This window comes from Prunus persica, chromosome G4 (genome assembly GCF_000346465.2).
Source record: "Prunus persica cultivar Lovell chromosome G4, Prunus_persica_NCBIv2, whole genome shotgun sequence".
Taxonomy (NCBI): Eukaryota; Viridiplantae; Streptophyta; class Magnoliopsida; order Rosales; family Rosaceae; genus Prunus; species Prunus persica.
The window spans coordinates 11,737,445-11,763,079 of NC_034012.1; the positions used below are offsets into that span (position 1 = coordinate 11,737,445).

The following is a 25,635-nucleotide window of genomic DNA, read 5'->3' on the forward strand; positions in this document are numbered from 1 at the left end:
CATTGCGGCATTGTATCGAGCACCTAGTCTGCACGCAGAGGTCTCCCACAACCTTCCAACCCATTTTTTCCAGTTTCCATGGGGTCGCTTGACCCCATGTGTTCCCCCTACCACCTGGAACCAGCCTATATGATTTATTTTTTTATTCATTCTTTTTATTTTGATTTTTGAAAATTAATTTTTCAATTTATGGAGGTACGAGTATTTTTGCTCACCACATTAACTAAAGATATTTTTGCTCACCACTTGAAATAATCAGGTTCCTTCTTTTTCTTATTTAGTGATATTTTTCTTCTATTTATTTTGCAGAACTCCTACAATTGATACGCTTAAAATGATTATGGTTGATGCAATTTTCAGGTTGGATGTCATGATCAATTGCATGGATGAACTGGCAGACTATATGCAAATATTTTATCAAACACTTGAATCTCTTAAATTAAATTTTGGATGAGATGGTGAAGCAAGGAAATGCATATATACCGAGATTACTATGCAAAAGAAGCTGTATGTACATTCATAGTTAGCTTAGCTTTTACTTTTAATATGTTGTATATCAATGATATTTTACACTTCTTTCTTTTTGGCTCAAACTATATCGAAGTTTACTTGTAATCGCTCGTTTAGCATATGTCAAATGCAGTGGAAAGCTACAGCCCGAGTTTACTTTGACAAGGCCAGATGGTTACAAGAAGGATATGCGTCCCAGGCATGGAGGAGTAATGCATGTTGCAACAGCTTCTGTTGGTAACAACTTACTTTCTGTTATAAAATGACCTGGAATATGTACGAATATTGAGCTGCACGTAAAGTAGATGAGACACAGCATTTAACGAGGTTCGGCTATGCCTACGTCCTCGGAGAGCAGCAGCAGTAACTTTTCACTATATAAAATAATATGGCTACAACTTTAGTGTTTACAACATGTGTGGCTCACTGAATTTTCTCTCTGCTCTCTCTCTCTTCACTCATTCACCCTCTTTCTTCCTTCTCTTCCTCTTGTCTCTTTCCCCTTCACTTTTTCCTCTTCTTTGTTTCTTTCCGTTTCCCTTTCTCTTCTTTTCTCTTTTCCCTTATTTCTTTCCTCTTTTCTCTTCTCTCTTTCCTCTCTTCTTTCTTTCCTCTTCTTTGTTTCTTTCCTCTTCTTTTTCCGTTTCTCCCTTTCTCTTCTTTTCTTCTCATTCCTTTCACTTTGCAGGTTGCCTATTTATAGGCATTGATAAATGGCACCCGTGATTCATCTTCACTATTCACTATTCACCCGTGAATAAACTCATGCACCAAAGTCTACAAACAAATAGTAAGTGGGCTCCACACAAAAACTTTTACAACACTCCCCCTTGGAGACCACAAATGATATGTCAGTTGCTTCATCAGACTTTGCTTGGTGAAAACCTAGTAAGGTAGAGAACTGATGGAAGGAAGAAAGAAGAGTACAACAATCTGTATAGCATACTTCTGGATGCTCCCCCTGATTAATATCTCCCCCTGATGTCTTCATAACTATCTTTTGGAGTGAGAATCTTTCGGAGTGAGTGAATGATGTAGCCACCAACAATTCATATAGTAAATATATTTCCAGTGAGCTATCTCTATGTAAATCATAGAAATTTTCAGAGTCCGCGTTTCCAACAAAACCTGGGCTATTTGTAAGATCATATGAAAGAATATGCCCATACATGGTGTTATGCGGAGATAGCATCAAATATACCTCACATCATCCCAAAATGATGGTGATGGAGTTGAGCCTTATCTGGAAAATATGATGTCCGGTCCAATATACTTCCGGAAAATCCTTAAAGTGTCCAACGGATAATCCTCATAAAAATGCTTCAATACTTTCTTAGTATAAGCAAGAATCTCGTTGGCATAATGCTCGATTTTTAAGTCGAGACAAATATTTCGTGAATTCTGCAGAAGCTTTAATGTGTTGCAATCACATTATAATCAATGTACTCACTGAGGTAATTTATGCATATTAATCTTGAGTACAAATTTTGTGCTTCAAGCACATGTCCTTTAGGGACTTGCTTTATGCAATGTCAATCCTCTCAACGGATTTTGTTTAAAAGGGATTAAACTTTATGACACATTATATAACTTTAACCCAGCTATTTATACATCTTTAGGGAATCACTTCAGGTGATATGCTCTGTGCATTTAATAACCCTTAAAGATAACATGTTGGTCTCCGTAAATGTGCAATAAAGGGGCACAATTGAATCTATAAATATGGAGAAAACCCAACATTCCTTGTTTCTGCCAGAAACAGTGTGTCATAGAACACCCAAGTATAAATTTCAGTATTAACAAATTTTGGGGTTCGTATTGTGGGTTTGTTCTTTCACGTTCATTCTCATCTATAATGGAATTACCTCGTTCCATTTTGGCCAATGATATTGTCGACATTTAATAATTGAACGTGGTTCCAATCAACACAGCCCATTGATGATTTGAGTAGCTACTCCAAAACCAAAAATTGTCATTCATCAATTCATGATCTCACCATTCTCATGTGCATGCGCATGCATCAATTATAAGCATTTCTTTGCTTTTGGGTACCCAAGCCACTGCAGGGGGCTTTTATTATGTGAGAATGTGGATTATAACCTCCAATGGAGCGTTATTTTATAGTAGGGCGTGGATAATCTCCATTTAGGGAGTTGGAACATTTAGAACCCATATATCTGTCATGCTGCAGGCATGCCACAGATTAATACATACATGTCAATTAATTTATGGGACTTTAACCCATATTATGGGACTTTAACCCATATAATTTGCTACGCATTAGGCGTGCATAATATCAATATTGACATGTCAAAGGATTGTCCTTTCGGGACTTCAATCCACATCATTTGCTACACAACAGGCGTGCATCATATTGATCACTGCTATACCCATATTCTGTTCTTATGAGACTTTAATCTGTGCAGTGTATTATCAATGTATCCAACTTGCAATCTGTAAAATTTGCGTTAATAATTCATGGATACATACAAGCCATTCTTTTGGAACGGACTTATCTCCCCATTTGGTTATCTTTCAAGATAAAATATCAAATAGGTATATAAGCATAAAATAACACAAGTATTGCTTACATCCTTAGGTGGGAGAAACTTTTCTCAAGTATCATTCAAGCTCATATCGGCCCAGTAAATATAATGTAGCGCTTGATGATCTAGTTATATCCTGCAAGAGCAAAAATCACAACTCTTTTGCTTCTGTCAAAACAAATAACCTTCATAGTTAGGATTACTTCATGGATTCATTCTTCAGATGTTCATTCTAAAGAAATAAAATCTCTTATGAACAGAGAGTTATAAAAAGAGAAAAAATGCAAAAAGACTGTGATATTGATTGCAAGGTAAGGTAAGCAATCAAGGAAGGAAGCTGGTGGGAGCAGACAACAAGCTTTCATTTCTCCCCTAGTCTAGAAGGACCTCAGGAGATTAGAGCATAAAGTCGCCTTCACAGTTCCCTGATGTAGCGGAAACATGATCAGGGATAGTCTTGCTTCCTGAATGGATGATCAGAGATAGTCTTGCTTCTCGGGCATATTGAGTGCTTACTGATAAGAAAAACAAGTAGATATCGCATCACTAGGTATGGAGTAAACTGGATGTCTTCTGCAAAGAAAATTTCGTTAGTAACACATTTATACACAAATACAATGAATAGGTAGAACCGGTGAATTTCAAATTAACCATAGGAAAATTACGAGATTCTCCGGATGCTTTTGAAAAAGTAGCTCCGTGAAATCCGTAAAGCAAGATCGGCTTTGAAAATAATACTTGAAAACGCCGAAAGTGCCGACAGGCATTATCAGAGGCCACGTGAAGTTTTGGACTCTGGGAAAGAAAAAGATAATATGGGGATTCGAGAAGATATTGGGATCCTGGAAATGTTGCCACATTTTCGTCTATAGATATTGCATTTGCAAAACTTGATTGGAGCAACTGCGTTTCAACTCAACTTCCTTCATTTTCTGAAACTTTAGTTTTCTTAAGACTTTCTTCGAAACCTTCTTAAAAAAATGGCTTCCTTCAGAGACTTCCAGAACATAATGTAATTTTATAGATTTTACAGGGCCTGCACCTTCATTGCAGGTGGAAAGAATCTATCTGTTGTATGTTCCTGTAATAATAATTGCGCACATTCTTAAACTTGCACCTGTGGTTTTTACGTCTTTTCAAAATGACGGTTTGGAACCTTGTGCCTTATAGGTTCAAATAACCACATTGTCTCTCCCAAATTGCATGGTAGCCCGGAACTTTTGGCCTGGGCACAAACTCAGAATTTATTTGCCCTTTTCAAATGGACATGAAATGTGAATTGAGTAAAAGCCATGATAATATCGCAATATAGTAGTGAAGAGCATTAACTACTATATACCCACCACTTCAAGTTCAGGATCTCTCATATATTTGGATCCATGGGCTTCCGGCCCAGATATAACAAAATATGTGGGGAGCCTCAATTCATTATTTGAGGTTTATATTGATATTATCCATTTCGCGGTGTATTCTTAACAACCGGAATTCACAAAATATATTTCTTCCTTGAGGTGTCGATTATAACAAAATCGAACTTTAAATTCATCATCTTCTTATGCCAAAGAAATATGTGGCATACCACAATTTGCAATAATACCTCAAGGGTTGTCCATTTAATTGTTGGAACTTCAGGTTCTCAACACTGTTAAATTTTGAACTTCAGGCCAAAGCCACATATTCTCATGGTATGGACATTTTTACAATTTTCTGTACATATTTCGGGACTTCAAGCCCTTACATAATTGTCCATATTTTGAGGAACTTCTGGCATCTCATTTAATTGCTCATCCATGAGTTTAAGGAACTGTAGGTTCCCTTTTGTATATAGTGACGGTTTACCCAAAATGGTTCATATTTATGCATACGTCACTATTCATGTGAATACTACTATTCATCAAGTCATGAATACGTATCTATTCATCTGCCAGTACAGTTACCATCAATGTGTACGGCACCATGAAACTGCAGGTTCCCTTTTGTATATAGTGACGGTTTACCCAAAATGGTTCATATTTATGCATACGTCACTATTCATGTGAATAGTACTATTCATCAAGTCATGAATACGTATCTATTCATCTGCCAGTACAGTTATCATCAATGTGTACGGCACTATGAACCAATACGGTACTGTTACATCATTAAGGAACTCTAGGTCCTTATTTACATGTCAGGGATCAAGGACCCTTAAGTCCGATCACATGTTTACAAATACAGTACCGGAGAGACTGCCAGCTCTCATATTAATATCATCATCAAGGATCTTCAAGTCCTGATGTAATTGTATGATGAGGATCAAGGAACTTCTGGTCCTGATCTGCATACTGTAAAAACTCATCATACAGCACAATTAATCCATAAAATAAATTGCTGATAAATAAATTACTGGTATGGACGATAAACCCGCACCACACTTTAAATAAATGTAAATGTGCGGTAAAATAAATTCATAAATTAAATTGCTTGCTGTATGGACGTTAATCTCGCACCATACCTTAAATAAATTAAATAGCTTGCTGTATGGACGTTAATCCCGCACCATACCTTAAATAAATTAAATAGCTTGCTGTATGGACGTTAATCCCGCACCATACCTTAAATAAAATTAAATGTGCGGTAAAGTAAACGTGCTTGTATGGGCACTAATTCTGCTCCATACATTTAAATAAAAGCAAAGGCGTGGACGATAAACCCGCACCACCCTTTAAATATTGCCGTATGGGTAATAAACCTACACCATACCATAAATAAAATAAATAAGCAAAGGCGTGGACGATAAACCCGCACCACCCTTTAAATATTGTTGTATGGGTAATAAACCTACACCATACCATAAATAAAATAAATAAGCAAAGGCGTGGACGATAAACCCGCACCACCCTTTAAATATTGTCGTATGGGTAATAAACCTACACCATACCATAAATAAAATAAATGTGGGAATAAAAACCACCACTAAAAATATAAGAAAGTGAAAATTACTGTAGGAAGCTTTTCCAACCCCCCTTTTTTTTTCTTCGTTGGAATCTTATCAACACCATGATTCATTAGTTTGAAAGCTAGACAAATTATGTTGGCTTTTCTTCTTTACATCAACATAATGGTTAGTAGTATAAATAATAGTGCAGCACAAAAATTATACCTGAGAGCTTCTCGTGCTGATAACGTGTTATAAAATGACCTGGAATATGTACGAATATTGAGCTGCACGTAAAGTAGATGAGACACAGCATTTAACGAGGTTCGGCTATGCCTACGTCCTCGGAGAGCAGCAGCAGTAACTTTTCACTATATAAAATAATATGGCTACAACTTTAGTGTTTACAACATGTGTGGCTCACTGAATTTTCTCTCTGCTCTCTCTCTCTCTTCACTCATTCACCCTCTTTCTTCCTTCTCTTCCTCTTGTCTCTTTCCCCTTCACTTTTTCCTCTTCTTTGTTTCTTTCCGTTTCCCTTTCTCTTCTTTTCTCTTTTCCCTTATTTCTTTCCTCTTTTCTCTTCTCTCTTTCCTCTCTTCTTTCTTTCCTCTTCTTTGTTTCTTTCCTCTTCTTTTTCCGTTTGTCCCTTTCTCTTCTTTTCTTCTCATTCCTTTCACTTTGCAGGTTGCCTATTTATAGGCATTGATAAATGGCACCCGTGATTCATCTTCACTATTCACTATTCACCCGTGAATAAACTCATGCACCAAAGTCTACAAACAAATAGTAAGTGGGCTCCACACAAAAACTTTTACAACACTTTCAAACATATCTTTACTTTGGCATGGGAGATATTGTAACCAAAGAGGCATTTGAGTGGTTATCCAATGACCCGAAAATTCTAAGAGCTTCGAATATCATTTTAAGGCTCCAATGTATAAGAAGATACTTGTAATTACGTTGAACAAGATTAACTAAATGCTTTGGATTCTATACTTTTGCAGTTTGAGAAAGAGAGAGGGCATGTTGCTTCTTGCATTGATTGCTACATGAAGCAACGTGGAGTCTCAGAGCAAGAGACACTTGATGTTTTCAACAAAAAAGTTGTGGAAGGATATAAACGAGGAGCTCCTTATAAGACCAACTGATGTGCCAAGGCCTGTCCTCATGTGCACCCTCAACTTAACAAGAGTAGTGGATCTGCTTTACAAAAGGGGGGAGGCTTCAACACATGTTGGGAAACTAATGAAGGCTACTGTGACTTCCCTTTTTATTGATCTTTGTAATTTATTCCTACCTCAATAATCACAGAAAATGTTATTTTATTCTAGATCAAAACAAGTACGCAAACCAGGAGAATCTATTTGGGCCAGACCAAACTCCAATTTGAAGAACATGCGAATTCTCGACTAATTTATTTTATAATATAACCTTCATGCACATATATGCATGATTTCTGAATCATATGGCAAACCAAAATTTAGTTTATTATGCAATGTTGGACTTTGAAAGCAAATGCAATGCGTTTTGTGCCACATCAACAAAGCTCCTTTATCCTTCACTAATTATGGCTTGGATAATAAGTGGTGGGCTTGTTGGGTTTGGTTATGAACATTAAGGTCATAAGACCCAATCCATAATCCAAGATCTTAAACTTCATCAATACGTTAGAAATCCTAATAAGTGCATTTTGATTAAAAAAAAAAAAAAAAAAAAACATACAACACATGCATGTGGCTAGGAATTGTGGAAATGGTCAAGTCGGTGAACAAAGCCTACCTAATTCTGGCTGGAGGAAAGCGACTTAGGCAAGTCGGTAGACTTAGGCAACTAAAGTGCTCCACCTCTATAAGCAATCAAGCAACAAGCCAAGAGCTATTAAAGGGCAATTAGACTGTTGTCCTATAAACTCACTAGAAGGTCAATATTGTGTCTTATAAACCCATTAAGGGCTAGTTTGACATTACTGTGATGTGAAAATAATAGCTGTCAGATTTGTTATGAGAGAAATCAGCTGTGAAAGAAAGCAGTTTGACAAACTTTTTCGTTAAAAATATTGTTGGTACAATAATCAGTTTCTTAGTGTTTTTGTATAAAAAAATTTGTGAAAGTGCTGTGAGCTATATATAATGACTAAAAATGGCATTATGTTGTCTGTGAGTAAATAATATGAAGAATAGAAGAGATCAAAGAGAAGGAAAACTCAGTGAAAGAGATGGCGTGAAGAAGCAAAGGAATGCGAAGGAGAAGACGCACGAAGAGAAGAGATTGCGTGAAATAGATTGGGGTATTTTCGGAAGTTTATAAATTTCAGTAAACCCAGCGCCTCTTTGAAATTGATTCCCGCATAATTAGAAAATGAAAACACCTCATTAGTTGCGTTTCCTTATAGCTTTCTCTCACCACAATTTTTAACAATAAGTGATTTTCTCATAGTTTATCCAACGGACTGGGGTTCCCAAAATTTTAAAAAAATCACATATCACCTTAAATAAGCAATGCCGAACGGACATTAAGTAGGCAAGAACTATAAGACGAAAGGCCAATAGCCTATAGTACCATGCTTTTTTTTTTTTTTTTGGGGTGTCAAAAGCCTATAGTCCTATATACACCTAGTAGTGTACTTCAGGGGCGGTCCTACGTTTTGAAAGCTGTAGGTGAACAACTTAAATGTGGCTTTCTACCCTATATGCATAAATTGCAATCGCCAAGCCATAAGATACAAATTGAAAAGGAAAAGATGCAATTGGATTCTGTTAAGCAATTTCCCTATGCAATTACTATCTCCTTATCTAGTAATTGCAAGATACCTTGAAGAGTTTAGTCACTAATTTATGCAGGAACGATTAATATTGTTTGATGACAGTGTTAGTTGAAGTTTTAGAAACAAAATATTATCCAAAAGAAAAAATAAATAAGTTTGAATATTATGATGATCTCGATGATCATCAATATACTAATCAGAAACCTAAGGCAGAGAATGGTAAAACATTCAAAATACCAGAAAATTTCCTTAGTTAATACAAACATTAAGAATTGAAATTATTAATTAAATGAGGATAATATGGTAAATTCACACTTTTTCATATTAAAATTAAAAGAAAAATCAGATAATGGATCCTATTATTATGGAACACAACTACCCATTATCTTTTTTAATTGTAAAATAATTTTTTTTTTTTTTTTAAAAAGCCTTTCCCAGACTCGAAAGCGCGTGTGAAGAGGCTAGTAATATTAACTTAAAAAGGATTAGGTGCAACCGCAGTTCTGCAACAAGAAGTAGAGCTTATATGAAAATGTCCAACCGAGGTAGTAATTCCATACAAATGACAGTGGGTCATGAGCCTCCACAATAGGGATTCTTCCATGGACGCCATGTTTTATAATGCTCTATTGTTAATTTGATAGGCAGTCTCACAACAATTGTTAATTTTGTAGGTACTGACTGATTAAATGTTAGAATGTAAATCTAAACTACCGTTTCTAAGATGAATTTTTGAAACATAACATTTTAAATTTGTTTAGCCATATAACATTTCACTACAATGTGGTACATATAAGATTTTATGCATAACAATTTCTCAATGAATGGGAGACATTTTTTTTTAATTATGAATATTTAAAATTGAAAATAACTTAACAAAAAGTAGTAAGAAATATGGATTTAACAATAATACTATAGATCAATGAATGTGACAATTTCTTATTTATTGTGAATAAATAAAATTCAAAATAGGCCTCGAATGATTAAAAAAGGAAAAGAAAGAACTGTCACATTAGTACACTATCATTTTTATCAACAAAAAAGAAAAAACCTCCACTACTTATATTTTCTAAAATTTTCCTCATCTTATTATTTCATACCTAATATTCTTCTGTTTACTAAAGTTTTTCTGTAATTTATTAGATTACTTATTCCTTTTGTAGGATTTAAATTTTTACTTACAAGTTTTTTTGACTTTGTATGAAGAAATTTTTTAAGTTTGTATAGAAAGATAAATGAGAAAAAAAACTTATACTTTTTCTTCATATATTATATTAGTTTCTCTAGTTTCACATTATTAATATAAGTCTTTTTATGTTTTTATTTAACTTTTGTCAAAAGAAATTATGGCCTAGATAATTATTATATATGTAATATACATCATATATTTGTCTTTCCCATATATATTGTTTAAATGAAGGTGTAGTCTAGCAATAAAAAAAATAGAGCACTGCACCCAAAACAAAAAATAAACAAAAAACAAAAAACAAAAAAAGAAGAAAAAAAAGAGCTTGCAATGGGTCGTGTTGTGCCGGGTTCGTGTCGTGTCAAGATTATATACGTGTAAAGAATGCTCAACCCAAACTCGACCTGTTTAATAAACGTGTCATTTACAGGTTGACCCGTTAATTTCCCATGCTGGTTTCAAATCGCGTCAGGTTGACCCGCTAAGTGGTAGCAAATAAAAAATAAATAAAAAAATCCTAAATTTTGATAATTTAATCAAGTGATCGCATTTTTTATATAAAATAATGATTGCATTTTGCCTCTCTCTATGTATGAAGATTGAGAGAGAGAAATAAAAGAAATTTAAAAAATGAAGAAGAAATAAAGAAATGGGTTGGTGGGTTAGCAGGGTACATAGGTATTTTAATAGGTTGATGGATTGACCCGTTTAATAAACAGGTTATATTGGTATTTTAGTGGGTTAGTGGATTGACTCGAAACCCACCCGTTTAAAACGGGTCAATGACGAGTTAATCCGATAATTTAATCGTACAGATTAACCCGTTAATCTTTCATGCGGATTTCGAGTCATATATTGTGTCGTGTTGAAAATTACCACCCTATGATGTGAACATAATTTATTTTTGCCTTTTGTTTCTCTCTCTTGCTATTCTTGTCAAGTGGTTGCCAAGGTAACTTAGCTTACTTTTTCAAAACCTGCTAATAGTCATATATTCAAAGTGATCCAACGGTCCTAAATTTACACTACAAAAAAAAAGGGCAACAATTACTATTATTTGGTGACATTTGCTGGAGTTACTAAAAGCTTTAGTCACTAAAAAAAGCCTTTTATGATGATTTAAGTCACAAAAAATGGTCTTTTTGATGCAAATATCATCAAATATCACTAAATAATAATGATTGTTGCAACTTTTTTTTGTAGTATTAGGTGTATCGATGCACCGGGCACTATAGAATTTCCCTTCATCTTTTCGGTGTAACTTTGACACTGTGATGGTAAAGACAAATCTTGCGAGAGTGCACCTGGTTTTTGTGGCTAGTATTAAGTAGTACGCATGTGTGCGAAGGTCCAAAAGATCAGCGTAGTTTTTGTCCGCAATTTTTTCCTTTGTCCTTCTCCTTTCACCTACAAATCAAATACTAATCGCTTTCTTTTAAAAAAAACAAAATAGTAATTAATGCGTTCAAACGTCTATCTACCTACAAATTAATACATCACTAAATGGTCTCGACGAGAAAAACAAAGAAAAAAGGATGTAAAACATGTCGTATATGAAAGCTTTAATTATGTAAGAAAATGTCAAACATGTTATAGGTAAGGTTTGAAGACGTCATCAATTTTTTTTGGTCTGATGTCATCTTGGGTTCGTGACCTATAGGTCATAATAAACACTTCTATAATAAGATCAACGCCAACAAGGTGGTTCCAACATTCAACTATGTCGCCAAACTTCACCTCTAGCTTTGCGCTCTATCCTTCCCCTTGTCCAAGCTTGCCCTTATCACCCAGCCTTCAATGTTTCTATAAACCAAAAAGAAAACAATCCGTATCATCTATCCGAGCTGGTCCAGAAGTAAGTCATAATCAAATTGCCAAGCCTCAAATTGCTCGGCCCACGGCAAACTATCACCCAAACATTTGGGGAGATCGGTTCATCAACTATGAGTATTCCGATGACAATGTAGTGACATTTTCATGATTTTTTAATTATTTTTTGTAAACCGAAAATGTTCAAATGGTTTTGCTGATGATGATTTGATTAAGTACTTGTTGATGATGGCAGATAACTCATGCCCAGAAGCAGGTTGACGAACTGAAAGAAATAGTGAGGAGGGAAGTGTTCACAAATCTTAAAGCTGGAGGTGATGGTTTTGCACATCAGCTCAAGTTAATTGAAGCAATCCAGCGTCTTGGCGTGGCATACCATTTTGAAAGAGAGATCGAAGAAGCACTGGAACGCATACATGGTACAACCTATCATGACAATTATGATGGCGATCTGCACAGTGTCGCTCTTGGCTTTCGGCTACTAAGGCAGCATGGATATAATGTTTCAAGTGGTAGGTATATCCCAAGATTAATGTACATGTGGAGAGAGTGAAATAAACCTAAAACCTAAGTGTCATAACGGATTCCTCTAGAAAATCTCACTTCAAAATGTGGTAAAAGTGAGATTCTACAAAAGCATTCGTCCACACTACATAGATAATTTGTAAATATATAAAGTTATCCTCTAGGCAGAAACAAAGGGCGCATCGAGCGAATATTACTTTTTGACTCAATTTTCTTTTCTTTTGACCCAACTAATTGAAATGGCTAGAATGACTATTCTAAACTTTGACTCTAGACTGTTAAATTAGATCTGTGGGTTTAAGTCTCAGGTTTTGGGTTGTCTAAAATGTCTTTCTATATCAATAACTAACCCCATGTCAATAAATTGCATAAAATTTGAAGAAAATTGAGTAGAAGTGAGGTTTTCTTAAAGTGTCATTTTTTTAAATAACACATAACGTCTTGTATAGAAAATCTCTCTCTCTCTCATATATATATATATATATATATATATGTTTGAACACTTTTTTGACAATCAAAAACACTTTTTTGACAATCAAACAGGTAATTATATATGTACATGGGTGCTTTGTACAATTTTATTTATTTATTTTTGACAATCAAGCAGATATATTCAATCAGTTCAAAGATGCAAATGGTAACTTCAAGGAAAGCTTGACTGCCAATGTGTCAGGTATGCTAAGCTTGTATGAAGCAACACATCTAAGGGTGCATGGAGAAGATATACTAGAAGAGGCTCTTGTTTTCACCACCGCTCACCTTGAGTCCAAAATAACCCATGTAAGGTATTCACTGGCAGCACAAATAAGTCAAGCCTTGGAGAGACCTCTGCTAAAATGTCTAGAGAGGTTAGGTGCCAGGAATTACTTGTCAATCTACCAAGACGAAGCTTCACATAATGAAACTCTACTAAAACTTGCAAAGTTAGATTTCAATCTTGTTCAGTCTTTGCACAAAAAGGAGCTCAGTGAGATTACTAGGTAAGTTTGTTTTAAATTAATACTCTAAATGTGAGCATACAAGATGTAGTTTTCAAAGTGTAAAATTCATACTGATTATACACATGTTTAGGTGGTGGAAAGAAGTGGACTTTGAAAGGAAGCTGCCGTTTGGAAGAGACAGGATAGTGGAATTGTACTTTTGGGCAATGGCAGTATATTTTGAACCTCACTACTCTGCCGCAAGAATAATTGTAAGCAAAATCATTGCCGTGGGAACAGTGATGGATGATATATACGATGCATATGGTACCTTCGAAGAACTCGAGATCTTTACAGAAGCAATTAGGAGGTTTGAAATAATCAAGTTCCTTGTTTTTCTTATTTAAAGATTTTTTTCTTCTATTTATTTTGCAGAACTCCTGCAATTACGCTTAAAATGATTATGGTTGATGCAATTTTCAGGTGGGATGTTAATTGCATGGATGAACTGCCAGACTATATGCAAATATATTATCAAACACTTTTGAATCTTTTCAATGAAGTTGAGGATGAGATGGTGAAGCAAGGCAATTCATACCGAATTTACCATGCAAAAGAAGCTGTATGCACATTCATTACTATGCTTGATTTTTTAAACATTTTTTTTTTTCCTTCGAACTACATACAAGTTTACTTTGGATCACTCGTTTAGCATATGTCAAATATGCAGGCGAAAGCTTCATGCCAAGCTTACTTTGCTGAGGCTAGATGGTTACACGAAGGATGCATCCCAAGCATGGAGGAGTATATGCATGTTGCAACAACTACTGTTGGTAACCACTTACTTGCAACCATGTCTTTACTTGGGATGGGAGATGTTGTAACGAAGGAGGTATTTGAGTGGTTGTTCAGTAACCCTAAAATTCTTAGAGCTTCCAATATCATGTTTAGGCTCATGGATGACATTGCTGGGTCCAAGGTATGAGACAATATTCCTAATTACGTTGAATAAGATTAGCTAAATAAGATTACTTACTAAATTCTTTGAACTCCTACATTTTTGCAGTTTGAGAAAGAGAGAGGGCATGTTGCTTCTAGTATTGATTGCTACATGAAGCAATATGGGGTCTCAGAGGAAGAGACACTTGATGTTTTCAACAAACAAGTTGTGGATTTGTGGAAGGATATAAACGAGGAGCTCCTTATAAAGCCAACTGCTGTGCCAAGGCCTGTCCTCATGTGCGTTCTCAATTTAACAAGAGTTGTGGATCTGCTTTACAAAAGGGGAGATGACTTCACACATGTTGGAAAACTCATGAAAGATATTGTTACTTCCCTTTATATTGATCCTGTGCCACTTTAAGTTGGGTTCATTATTATCTTTGTAACTTATTCCTACTCCAATAATCAAAGAAAATAATTATCAAATTTTATGACGTTCATAAAAAATTAACATAATTTTTTTTTTTTTTTATACATACCTAGGAAACTTTTATTTATTAATCTCATACATATAAATAAAATTAATCTCATATGAATACTAATTGCCCTTGAATTGCCATGACAATGAGTGGAAAAGCAGGGACGAGCCTAAGCACAAGCTACATCTTGTGGGCCACATGTAATATTTTTAAAATATTGTTAGAGAACATACTTTGGCAAAAAAGGGGTACTGTTCTTTACATTAATGTATTTGGTTTAGTAATTATTCCATGGAAATATTAAGGGCTTGTTTGGTAACTTTTTTGGAGAATGTTTTTGAGAATATTTTCAGAGAATGAAAATGGGAAAGCGAATTTGCATTTTCAAGATTCGAGAATGCGTCTGGTAGATTAATTGAAAAATATATTCAGAAAATAAAAACAGTCAAAACTTGTTTGGTAGTACAATTTGAGAATAATATTTGTGCTATTTTTCAAGTGTATTTTACTAATGTCTATTTAAAAAATAAAATTGTCAAGGTAACTGCTATTTCACTACAAGGAAAAACCTCTTTAGCGACGAAATTTTCAGCGACCAACCCAATTTTGGTCGCTCAAAAAGGAAATTAGCGACAAACCTTTTGCAGTTGGTCGCCAAAGGTTTCGTGATATTAAGGCATTGTCCAAGACATGAACAAAATGAATTGCTACCAAATATTCTTCAGAAGGGCGACGAAATGTTTTCGTGGCTATGGTTGCAAGTGGCAACGAAAAATAATTTTGGTCACCATTCATTGAATAGAGTGCGCGCGAAATTGAAAACATTCTAGGTGACAATTTTTTTATCGCTATGTTTGCCAGTGTCGTCGCAAAGCAATAATTCGCGCTTAAAATTTTTAGGTTATTTGGCCACCACTGGTTTTGGTTGCAGATTAGTGTGAGCTAAGAATTAAATTAAACCCATTCCAACACGCTTGTTATTTCCCTTATTCAGTTCACATACCCACTGTAACACCCCGACCCCAAATTTTCCCAAATTTTACCCTTATTTAATTATTTAATTATTTAAGGGTATTTTAGTCATATTTTTAACCGGAGAGAGTTTGGGACCGCGACTTGTATTTTTGGATAGGTCGTACTGAGACGAGTTCATAGACACGTAGTGGGCTCGAATCGGAGTTGTAACGAGAGAGATATGGTCAAAAGAAACTCAGTGGCATAATCGTAAATATTTCGAAATGGGATTTTTTATAAAAAACCTGGTTTTCTCTCTCTCTCTCTCTCTCTCCCCCACGGGTCTCTCTCTCTCCTCTCCCTCGCGCGCGACAGCCGGCCACGTTTTGGCCGGCCGTGCTCTCCTCCGGCCACCAATGGCGACGGAACCGGTACCAAAATGATCGGGCCGCCGTCCTCTTCCTACCCCAGCCAGCCCCCGCCTCCAGCCCCCGCGGTTTCGCCGGAATTTTGAGAAGAAGCGGCGGATGTCGCCGCAACTTCAACGCCGTCGATCTCCCTCCTCCGGCCACCAAATCCGTCGACCCAGGTATGAATTTTGAACCTCTCGAGCTGCTCTAGCTGATGGTTGGGTAGGATTAGATCGATTCGTAGCGTAGACAACTCGATTTTCGAATTGAAAATCGGCCGAAACTTCGGCCGCCGTGATCGGCCATTTCCGGCCACTTTTTGGGGTAGGTCCAAGAACAAAAGTGGCTCCAAATAGGGTGTTATACCTAGGGTAGGAGTTTGGAGCCGTGGTTTTGAGATTTGCCGGCGAAGCGTTATCGCTTTGGGCACCCACGCGCTGCCGGCGCGTGCGGCAGCGCGTGAGCACTGTAGAAAAAGTAGCGATGTGTTCCGATGAGATCCTTAGGTGGTCACGAGTGCGTAGGATTTCGCGGATCTCAATTCGGACGTCGTTTGACTATCGAACGGATAATCGCATATTATGCGTTATCCGGGTTCGATAGGTTGGGACCGTTGGATGGTCCCAAATTTCATATATGTTAATCTAGGTATTTATAGGATCGTGTAGGAATTCACGGATCGTGAATCGGAGCCCCGGATGTTCCGAATAATAATTTTAAGTTTATATTTTATATTAATCGTCAGATCGTACGATCGTGAGCAATCCGACCGTCCGATCTGAACCAAACTTGCAGGACAAGTGTCCTATACCTGGTAGAACCCATAGGGACTTCCGGATCGGAAATTAGAGGTCGTGGGTTCTGCAGGTCCGGTTGACCAGGGTTAGAGTAGTTTGACCCTTGGTTGCCCGTGAGTCTCCCGGAGTAATCTCACCTTTCTAGGGGGGATTATCGGGTGCTAGATGATTGTGGAGGGTTACACAATATGAGAATTAATTTATATAACTATAATTATATATGGTTGTACAAGGGTACAACAGAGTCTAAAGTGTCAGTTTGGAGTGCTATACGCACTACTTTAGGTACCTCCTCGGATGTTGGATCCACTACAAGTACCACCAAGTGAAAGTTAGGTCCCGCGTGGCGTAGGTTATCCGGCGTTGGGACAGGCCCCATACGTGACGTTGGTTGTACCGGCGTATGGGGAGATTTGTGATATTATGTTCAGGTCTCACGTGGGGTAGGTTATCCGGCGTTGAGACAGGCCCCATACGTGGCGTTGGTTGTACCGGCGTATAGGGAGCTATGTGACATTGTGTTGAGGTCGCACGTGGCGTAGGTTATCCGGCGTGTCGACAGACCCCATATGTGGCGTTGGTTGTACCAGCGTATGGGGAGATTTGTGATGTGATATTGAGGTCCCGCCTGGCGTAGGTTATCCGGCGTTGAGACAGACCCCATACGTGGCGTTGGTTGTACCGGCGTATGGGGAGATATTATGATAGTATGGCATGGTCGCACGTGGCGTAGGTTATCCGGCGTGTTGACAGGCCCCATACGTGGCGTTGGTTGTACCGGCGTATGGGGAGAGATTATGTGGGATACAGAGAAATGAATTAAGATATCGCCCAAGTGTGGAATTGGATTTTAGGGAAGAACTACGTGTGGCTTGATCCCTCAAGGAGGGTACGTAGGCAGCCTAAGGTTATTAGGTGCAGCCGCAGACTAAATATTAGTCATAAATTATTTTGTTAGCATGTTTGGTAGTTGGTTAAGAATTATTGGAAGGCCAAAGGCCATTTATGTGAATTTGCATGAGATTATATTGTGCATGCTGCCCGTTGGTAATATTAAATGTGTTTTTATGCAGGTTGAAATTTTGGGAAATGTCCAAATTATAGGGGAGACTCTGCCGAAATTTTGGCAGGAAGTCTCGGTTTTTAGTAAGTGGGCCTGACATCGGGGTGATGTCAGGAGTTCCAAAGGGTTTGTCTCGGATTTTGAGAAAATTCGGGGCGGGTCCTTTCACCCACTCCCTTCATCTCGCACGCCCTAACCTGCTCCGACGCCGACAAAGCAATCAGTCACCGACGTCGGCCAAGCACTCGTATGGACATACCCACTCTCTTCCCCCAAGATTTCTGATGGCCTGAGTTATTTTCCACTGCCTCTACCCTAGACCATCTACCCTTCAGTTCTCCAGAATTTTCAGAATCTCTACAGCCCCAACCACGCAGTGATTCAAAGGTATTTTCTTCTTTTGTTTATTCAACAATTGTTCTATAGTTAATTGATTTTGATTCTTTCAAAATAAAATCTGTTTTGTTTTGTTTTGTTTTTTTTGTCTTAACAACAGGGTCGTTGCAACCCCTCAACCATTGAATTGACAAAGTCCTCCTCTCACGACTTCTTTCATATGGTGCCTTTATGTTAGGTATGAAGACCATTTGCTCTATATGATGTGCTTTTTGAGTTTTGGAACATGGAAATATTTATTTGGTCATCTATGATTTACTGAAAACTACTTCATACCATGTGGATTGGTCCTTAATGATAATGTTGAATGAAAGAAGGTTAAACAATTAAGGACTGACAGGTAACAAACTGGTACATGAGTGATTCTCCCAAGTATAGTAGACTTTTGAATTATTTAGAATCAATTACGAGCCCTTGTGTAAGTGTCTTTAATTTATTAGACGAGTTTGTAGTCAAACCTAATTGGATTTGCACATAATTGAAGTAAAAGAATTGGAAGTTGGAAGTGGGTTATGTGGGTGTGTATTCGTTTCAAGGTTTCTTTGCTTTTGTCTGTAAGATTATGCTTTATTTTAGTTATTATTATTGTGTGTTTTTTTTTTGGTCAAAGGAGCTTATGCTTTTATTGTTTGGGAGAATTTAACTAGGAAAAATAATGTTGTTGTTTTTTTGATGATTAGAGAAACTTAAAGGGAGAAGTCATAGACTATTTTGAGTTTGCATACTAATTTGGTCTCAAGCTCTCCCAAAATATCGTGTCTAACAAATTTTGTTATTTTTTGCAGTAGCCTATTTGAAACATTTTCTGTGATGAATAATTCATCTATCTCAAGCACCTTTGTGATAAAAGTTGAATGCTTTAATTTTTTTCCTGTCTTTTTTGTTTTGTTTTAGGGAATGATATATTAGTATGTTGCTCTGTTTGAGGCTTTGAGCCTTCTCTCTCTATTTTTGTGCTTTGTAAATGTGCAGGATGATACTTAAGATGGCTTTTGGTTAAGCAATAATAATAGGCCACATCTCATCATGTGTCTCATTCTCTAAGGTGGTTATTTCTTTCACCCATGTAATCAAATCTTTAGAGCCTGTTTTCTCAGTTGTCTTTTTGTCATTCCTAGGCAACTTGTACACTTTATGGGTCTGGCTTTCAATCCTCCCTATTGTCTTGAGGAACATTTACTCAAAATGCAGTTTACAGAACTTCAAGGAAGTAGATGGGTTGAATTTGTATGGTTGGATCACTATACTTTCAATCCTCTATCTATTTCCTGTGGCTATTTTTGTAGGGTCTCAATGGGTTCAAGGGTATCACAGAGCTATTGCAACCATAGGAAAACCATCCACATTTTGTTGAAGTGTCTTTTTGCTTAGCAATGGTAGAAGACTAAGTGCCTAGTATGTGCTTAAGCAAATTCTGAGTCTTGGGCATGAAAATATTATAAAGAAATATCTTATAGACTTCTAGTTTTTCACTAGGATCATCCTCTCTTAGCTCGTGTTTTAACCTTTAAAGAATTTTTCATGTCATTTTATTTCAATTCAATCCTCTTTTTGTACATTTAGATATCTTTTTATTTCATTTCCTCACTGTATTCTAGTGGAAACTGAAAAAGTTGTCCTTAAATGTTTCTATTTGCACTGAAAACATTAAAACTAATACTTATTTATGGTTAATTGATATTAGTTCATGTTTGATAGGAAACTTATTCTAAGTATTACATAGGAAGAATATAACAATTCTTGTATGTAATCAAAACAGAAACACTGCAAGGCCAATACTTTGAACATAAAATAGAAAGAGTTTGATCATATAGGAGGTCACATCCTTTCCTGAAACACATGGAAGCTGCCAAACATGTTTATAATTTTATGTCACTTTTATTCTTTTTTTTAGTTATTATATTGTAATAATTTGAAGTATTTCTAAATTTCTTTTGGTTGGAAAAATATAAAAGGGTGAAAATCCTACATACATGCAAGTTTTTGACAACCCATGATTTTAGTGCTAACTATGTACCTGGTTTTAGCATCAAATGAATTTCTTTTGGTTGGAAAAATGTAAAAGGGTGAAAATCCTACATACATGCAAGTTTTTGACAACCCATGATTTTAGTGCTAACTATGTACCTGGTTTTAGCATCAAATGAAGGCCTTATTCATTTAAGAAACTGAAATGCTTGTATATCTTGACAATGGTTTTTTTATACTGAAAACTCATTTTTTTTAAAAAAAATAATTTTAAATACTGAAAGGCCTTAATTTTCCACTGAATTGGTTGGGTACATCGATGTGGAATGGAATCACATTTTGACAACCTCTCTCTCACTCTCTCTCTGATTTTGTAGTAGCGTTTTCCTCTGTTTTCCCGTTATTTAATTGGTTGTGCTTTGTAACTCAATATTGCACTGTAGTCTTGTCCGTTTCTTCAATGATATATCAAATTGTCCATTTTTTTATAAACACTTTGTATTTCTTTTAGAGTTTTGTTGTTTAGTGCAGGAGATGTTGTGTAATTGTTGAAGCTGCCATTGTGGTTTTTGTTGTAAAAATTTCATAGTTGGTTATTCAATTTAAGCTCTGCCTTTATGTATTTTTAATTGTAGTTGGTCAATTCACATTAATACTCTTTCAATAGTAAATAGAAACATTTGTATGATTTAGTGTTTTGATGTTTAAAGCAGATAAGTGGTGTATTTTTAAAGATTTGGGTTGGTTGATGAAATCTGAGGTTATGCAGAAATCTGTGATCTTGTGTTATGTTATGGACCAAAAGAGCTAGTTTGGATTTATATTTTGATCTGGATTTTTTATAATTAGACATTTCAATGAGCATGTCAAACTTGGTTTCATACAAATTGGAGTTAAATTGGATTTTTGGCAAATTTTTAAAGTAGTTGTTATGTTGCAGGAAGCAGAAAACTCTGTAGCTCAGTCTGTTTTGGATTTTGTTTTTGACATGCTTCCTTAACTTCGAATGCCATGAAATTTTTATGTGATGAAGTTTTATGTGTCTAGTTCTGATCTGGAAAGTTTCGCACTATTTTGACTCAAACTAGTTTTTTAGTGAATTTCCCAAGTTGAAGTGTTCCTGCCCAAATTGTTTAACAAAGTATTTATTTGGTCATATATGATTTACTGAAAACTACTTCATACCCTTTTTGTTGAATTATCTTTTTGCTTATCAATGTTTGAAGACCAAATTGAAGTGCCTAGAAAATTAGGAATGTCGGGCTATGTGCTTAAGCAGACTCTGTGTCTTGGGCTTGAAAATGTGATAAAGAAATATCTTCAAGACTTCTACTTTTTCACTAGGATCATCCTCTGTTAGCTTGTGTTTTCACTTTTAAAGAATTTTTCATGTTATTTTATTTCAATTAAATCCTCTTTTTCTACATTTAGATCTCGTTTTATTTCAATTCTTCATTGTATTCTAGTGGAAACTGAAAAAAAAGTTGTTCAGTGTTTCTATTTGCATTGAAAACATTAAAAACCAGTGAGTGATTGCCTTATTTGGGTTTGTGGTTCTCTTTATCTTATAATGTGTTTAGAACAATGTCATTTAGGAGTCTAACTTTACTGAGGTAATATCTTGTTTTTGCATGTCAAATTATTTGAGGAGGTGGAAGGATTTGGTTTGTGGTTTTGGACAGAGGACCATTTGAGGTAAGAACCTCTTCTTCTCATTACACTCAGTTCCATTTGTTTTCTTATTAACAGCTATAGTGGTTGTCAATGTCATTGTGGTGTTGTTTGTTTAAAGATATTAAAATGACATATGTGTTTTGTATTGTGTTGAGAAGTTTTGCAACCCATGTTGGTTAAGGTGTGGATTATACTTTGGATTTTATGATTTATGTTTTCTAATGGGTTTGTGCTATGTATGATATTAGTCTTTACATTGGTTTTTCATAATTGTTTTCCTTCTTCATTTGTGGTATTTGTTATTATCACAAAGGTATCCTCCTTCATTTGTGGTATTTCTTATTATCACAAAGGTATGCTTTAGACAGTTGATATTGAGAGGTATGAAAAATGAATTCAAATTTTATTAAGTTTGTTCAAATACCATTCTCAAACATTCTTAAATATTGATGAACAATGATCTTCTTTTTTTTTTTATGTAGATCCAAACTCTTTTTAATGGCTTATTTAGTTAAGATTGTGAATTTCAGCTTTTGGGCCAGATTTCTTGTAATTCTGTTGTCAAAAATTGTTTGTTTTTGGTCTATATATAGTTTTATATTTAAATTTTCTTGGTTTTGGCATCTTCTTGACTGTTGGCATTTCATTATTTTGTTTCTTTTGTAAAGGAAGATGATTGATGAGTTTGAGAAGATCAAGCGACAATTGGTAGAGTGTTTGGGAATTCCACGATATTAAATCACAGACTCACAGTCCCTATCCACAGGTGTTAAAGATCATGACTACAAAACTTGGAATTACAAAAGGCAAATACATGCATCTTTTTTAGTCGAAACCCGGTCTTAGAGTGGGGAAATTATTACTACAGAACTTAGGTTTACCAAGGGCAAGAATATATGGAGCTTGGCCTCCAGTCCTTGAGTGAAGACTATTTTTGGATATGTTATGTGTACTTGAATAACTAGTATGCTCTTGTGTACTTTTGAATGAGAGAAACTTTTATTCATGTCATTTTCTATTGATCTATTTACCTAAATTTATTGTTTTCCGAAATTACAATATGTTAATGAAAAAAAGGTTAATATTATAACAAAACAGAATATAAATTAAATAATTAAAAACACTTAAAATATACAAATTTTAGCGACCAACTCAGTAAGCTTTAGCGACGAAATCAGGTAGTCACCGAAACCTATCGGCGACGAACAACCTATTTTGTTGCCCAATCATTCCTCAGTTCGCGGCAAATTTTGGTATTTTCGCGGGAACCCATCTTTTTAGGCGACCAACTCTTACTGTAAAGGCGACGAAACAAATTGGTCGCGTAAAGGTTTTGGCGACGAAAATTTGTTTTCGTCGCCTTTTGTCTCCAGGTACTTTCAGCCACGAGCCTTAGGCGACCAAATTGGCGACGAAATAATTTCGTCGCTAAAGGGTTTTGGCGACGAAATAACAGCTTTTAGCGACCAAACATGGTGGTCGCCAAAAGGGTTTTTCCTTGTAGTGTTTTTTCACTAGCCACTATATGTTTGTACCTACACTGACAACAAATTGATGCCACGGGGTCTCCTTGATGCCTTTAATTTATGTAGAAGGTTACGAATTTCCCTAAAGGAATGTTCTTATTTGTTGTCCATATATCATACGTCTGTCTACGATCAATGTGGCCTATATGTAAGTTAAAAATGAGCAGATATTGTAAGGATTTATGACTTTATAGCCTCGATCTCTTGGATCACAGAGGTCCAAGAGATTGTGGTCACCCACCGTTAGATGTTAATCTAACGGTTCAAAAAAGTTTCTTAAAAGGAGTGCAAGAGTGAGTGAACCGTTGAATTTACATCCAACGGTGAGTGACCACAAATCTCTTGGACCCCTGTAATCCAAGAGATCAGGACAGTATAACTTTAAACATTATTTTTATCAATTCTAAAATATCCATTTTCTCATATCGCTTGTATAAAAAGGAAAAAAAAAATACCGATGAAATTGTTTCTAACCCCAAACCATGAGGTTCAAAGTGTAATTGACAAAAAAATTGAATACACAATAGAAAAAGAAAAGTCTTGAACCAAAAAAAAAAGGTTAACTGTTGATACCACCTGAATTTTGTACACTACTTTCAATTTGCACCATTAATTTTTTTTTATTACAGAAAATTAAGTGCACAAACTAGTTTTTATTGCCAATTCCTCCTACCGTCAAAATCAACAATATATCATCTAATAGTCAGTCAAATCATTAAAAAAAAAATTTGAAAAAAATAAAGAAAAAGAGAAAAAAAAACGAAAAAGAAAAAAAAAATATCCTGGTCTGCCCACTCTCCACATTTTTCTTCTTCTCCCATAACCACCACCCTCCACTCCCACCCCACAGGCCCCCTCCTCCAATCTCCCTCCTTCTGTTTTTTTCAACCCCGAACCCAGCTGCCCCGGGTCAATAGCAAATTGGATGAAATGTTGAGATTTAGACGGCAAGGAGGAATTGACAATACAAATAGTTATTGTACTTAATTTGTTGAAAATTTAATATTAACTAATATTAATTTTCTTATTTGAATGAAAATTAATAAAATTCATTGGGTTAAAGACATGACCCTTGGGTTAAAGACATCTTCAAATTGGAGGGTGACAACTCTTCAAACCAAGGGATGCATTGTTTGGGGTGACAACTCTTCAGACCAAGGGATGTATTGTTTGCCTTTTCAAATTCGGATATCTTTTTGGAAATGGTATTTCATAATCTATAAGTAGAGCAATCCTCTTGCAGTTTTATTAATTCAATCAATTCTCTACATACATACTTTCATATATATAGAGCATTAGAGTTTTCATAAAGAGAGGTTCCTGCATAAATTTGGTTCAAAGTTCCTTGTGAATTGAAATGCTTCTTTCATAAGGAGGGGGGGTCATTGTATCCTAAGAGACAAACGCTAGTGAACCATAAGCACCAGTGTGGGAAGTAATTCCTCTTAAGGTCAGAGTGCAGGAACCATTGAAGTGGTGGTAGTTTCATGGCTAATGGTTCAGTTGGGATGCAGCAATGCAGCCACTTATAGGGTTGGAAAGTCTGGTGGCTAGAGCCTGGAGCTATTTTTCAAATGGCCCTTGAAAATGTAATTGAACGGGCCTAAATCGTTTGTTTTTTTAATATATTTAGTTTACAAATCCCACGTGGGTTTCGTTGTAATTTAGGTTCATTTTTAAAAAAAAAAACAAAATAAGCTACAACACATGCATGTGGTTAGTAATTGTGGAAATGGTGTCGGTTCATGATATGGAGATTTCCCACTAAGATATTGTACTAACCTAATTCTAGACACGAGTATAAAGTTGGGGCTGGAGGAAAGCGACTTAGGCAAGTCGGGTGCTCCACCTCTATTATAAGTAGGCTTCAAGCCTCGTCTCATATGAATAAACCATCGACGAAAGCAATCAAGCAAGAAGCCCAAGAGCTATAAAAGGCCAATTAGACTGTTGTCTTATAAACTCACGAGAAGGCCAATATCGTGTTCTATATCCACCAAGCCGTGTACTCTCTCCCCATTCTAGTTCTTCTATTATATCCAAGTGCTCATTCAGATTTCAGGTGCTTTTTTGGACACATTTCAAGTGTTCAAAGAAAAATATTTTAAATAAGTAAAAGTATAAGCATTCTTGAAAGAATGCTAATTTGTTTTAGGTGTTGAGAGCATGTTCAAATCATAAAGCGGGTGTCCAAAGAAATAAGAGTGGTGTTCAAAAGAGTTCTC

At 35.9% G+C, this 25,635-nt stretch overlaps 1 protein-coding gene, 1 long non-coding RNA gene and 1 pseudogene across 2 annotated transcripts; all 3 read left to right on the forward strand.

Moving 5' to 3' along the window:
• LOC109948617 lies at positions 303–7,281 on the forward strand (annotated as a pseudogene).
• Positions 11,583–14,665, forward strand: LOC109948901 ((-)-alpha-pinene synthase-like). The gene is made up of 7 exons (XM_020562760.1): positions 11,583–11,889; positions 11,992–12,268; positions 12,889–13,261; positions 13,353–13,571; positions 13,685–13,823; positions 13,932–14,180; positions 14,268–14,665. The coding sequence occupies exons 1-7, from the start codon at positions 11,647–11,649 to the stop codon at positions 14,562–14,564; spliced, it is 1,797 nt and encodes a 598-aa protein (XP_020418349.1). The 5' UTR covers positions 11,583–11,646; the 3' UTR covers positions 14,565–14,665.
• LOC109948917 lies at positions 18,740–22,865 on the forward strand. Its single transcript, XR_002271363.1, has 3 exons — positions 18,740–19,287; positions 21,859–21,905; positions 22,553–22,865. It is a non-coding gene; the product is annotated as an uncharacterized LOC109948917 (long non-coding RNA).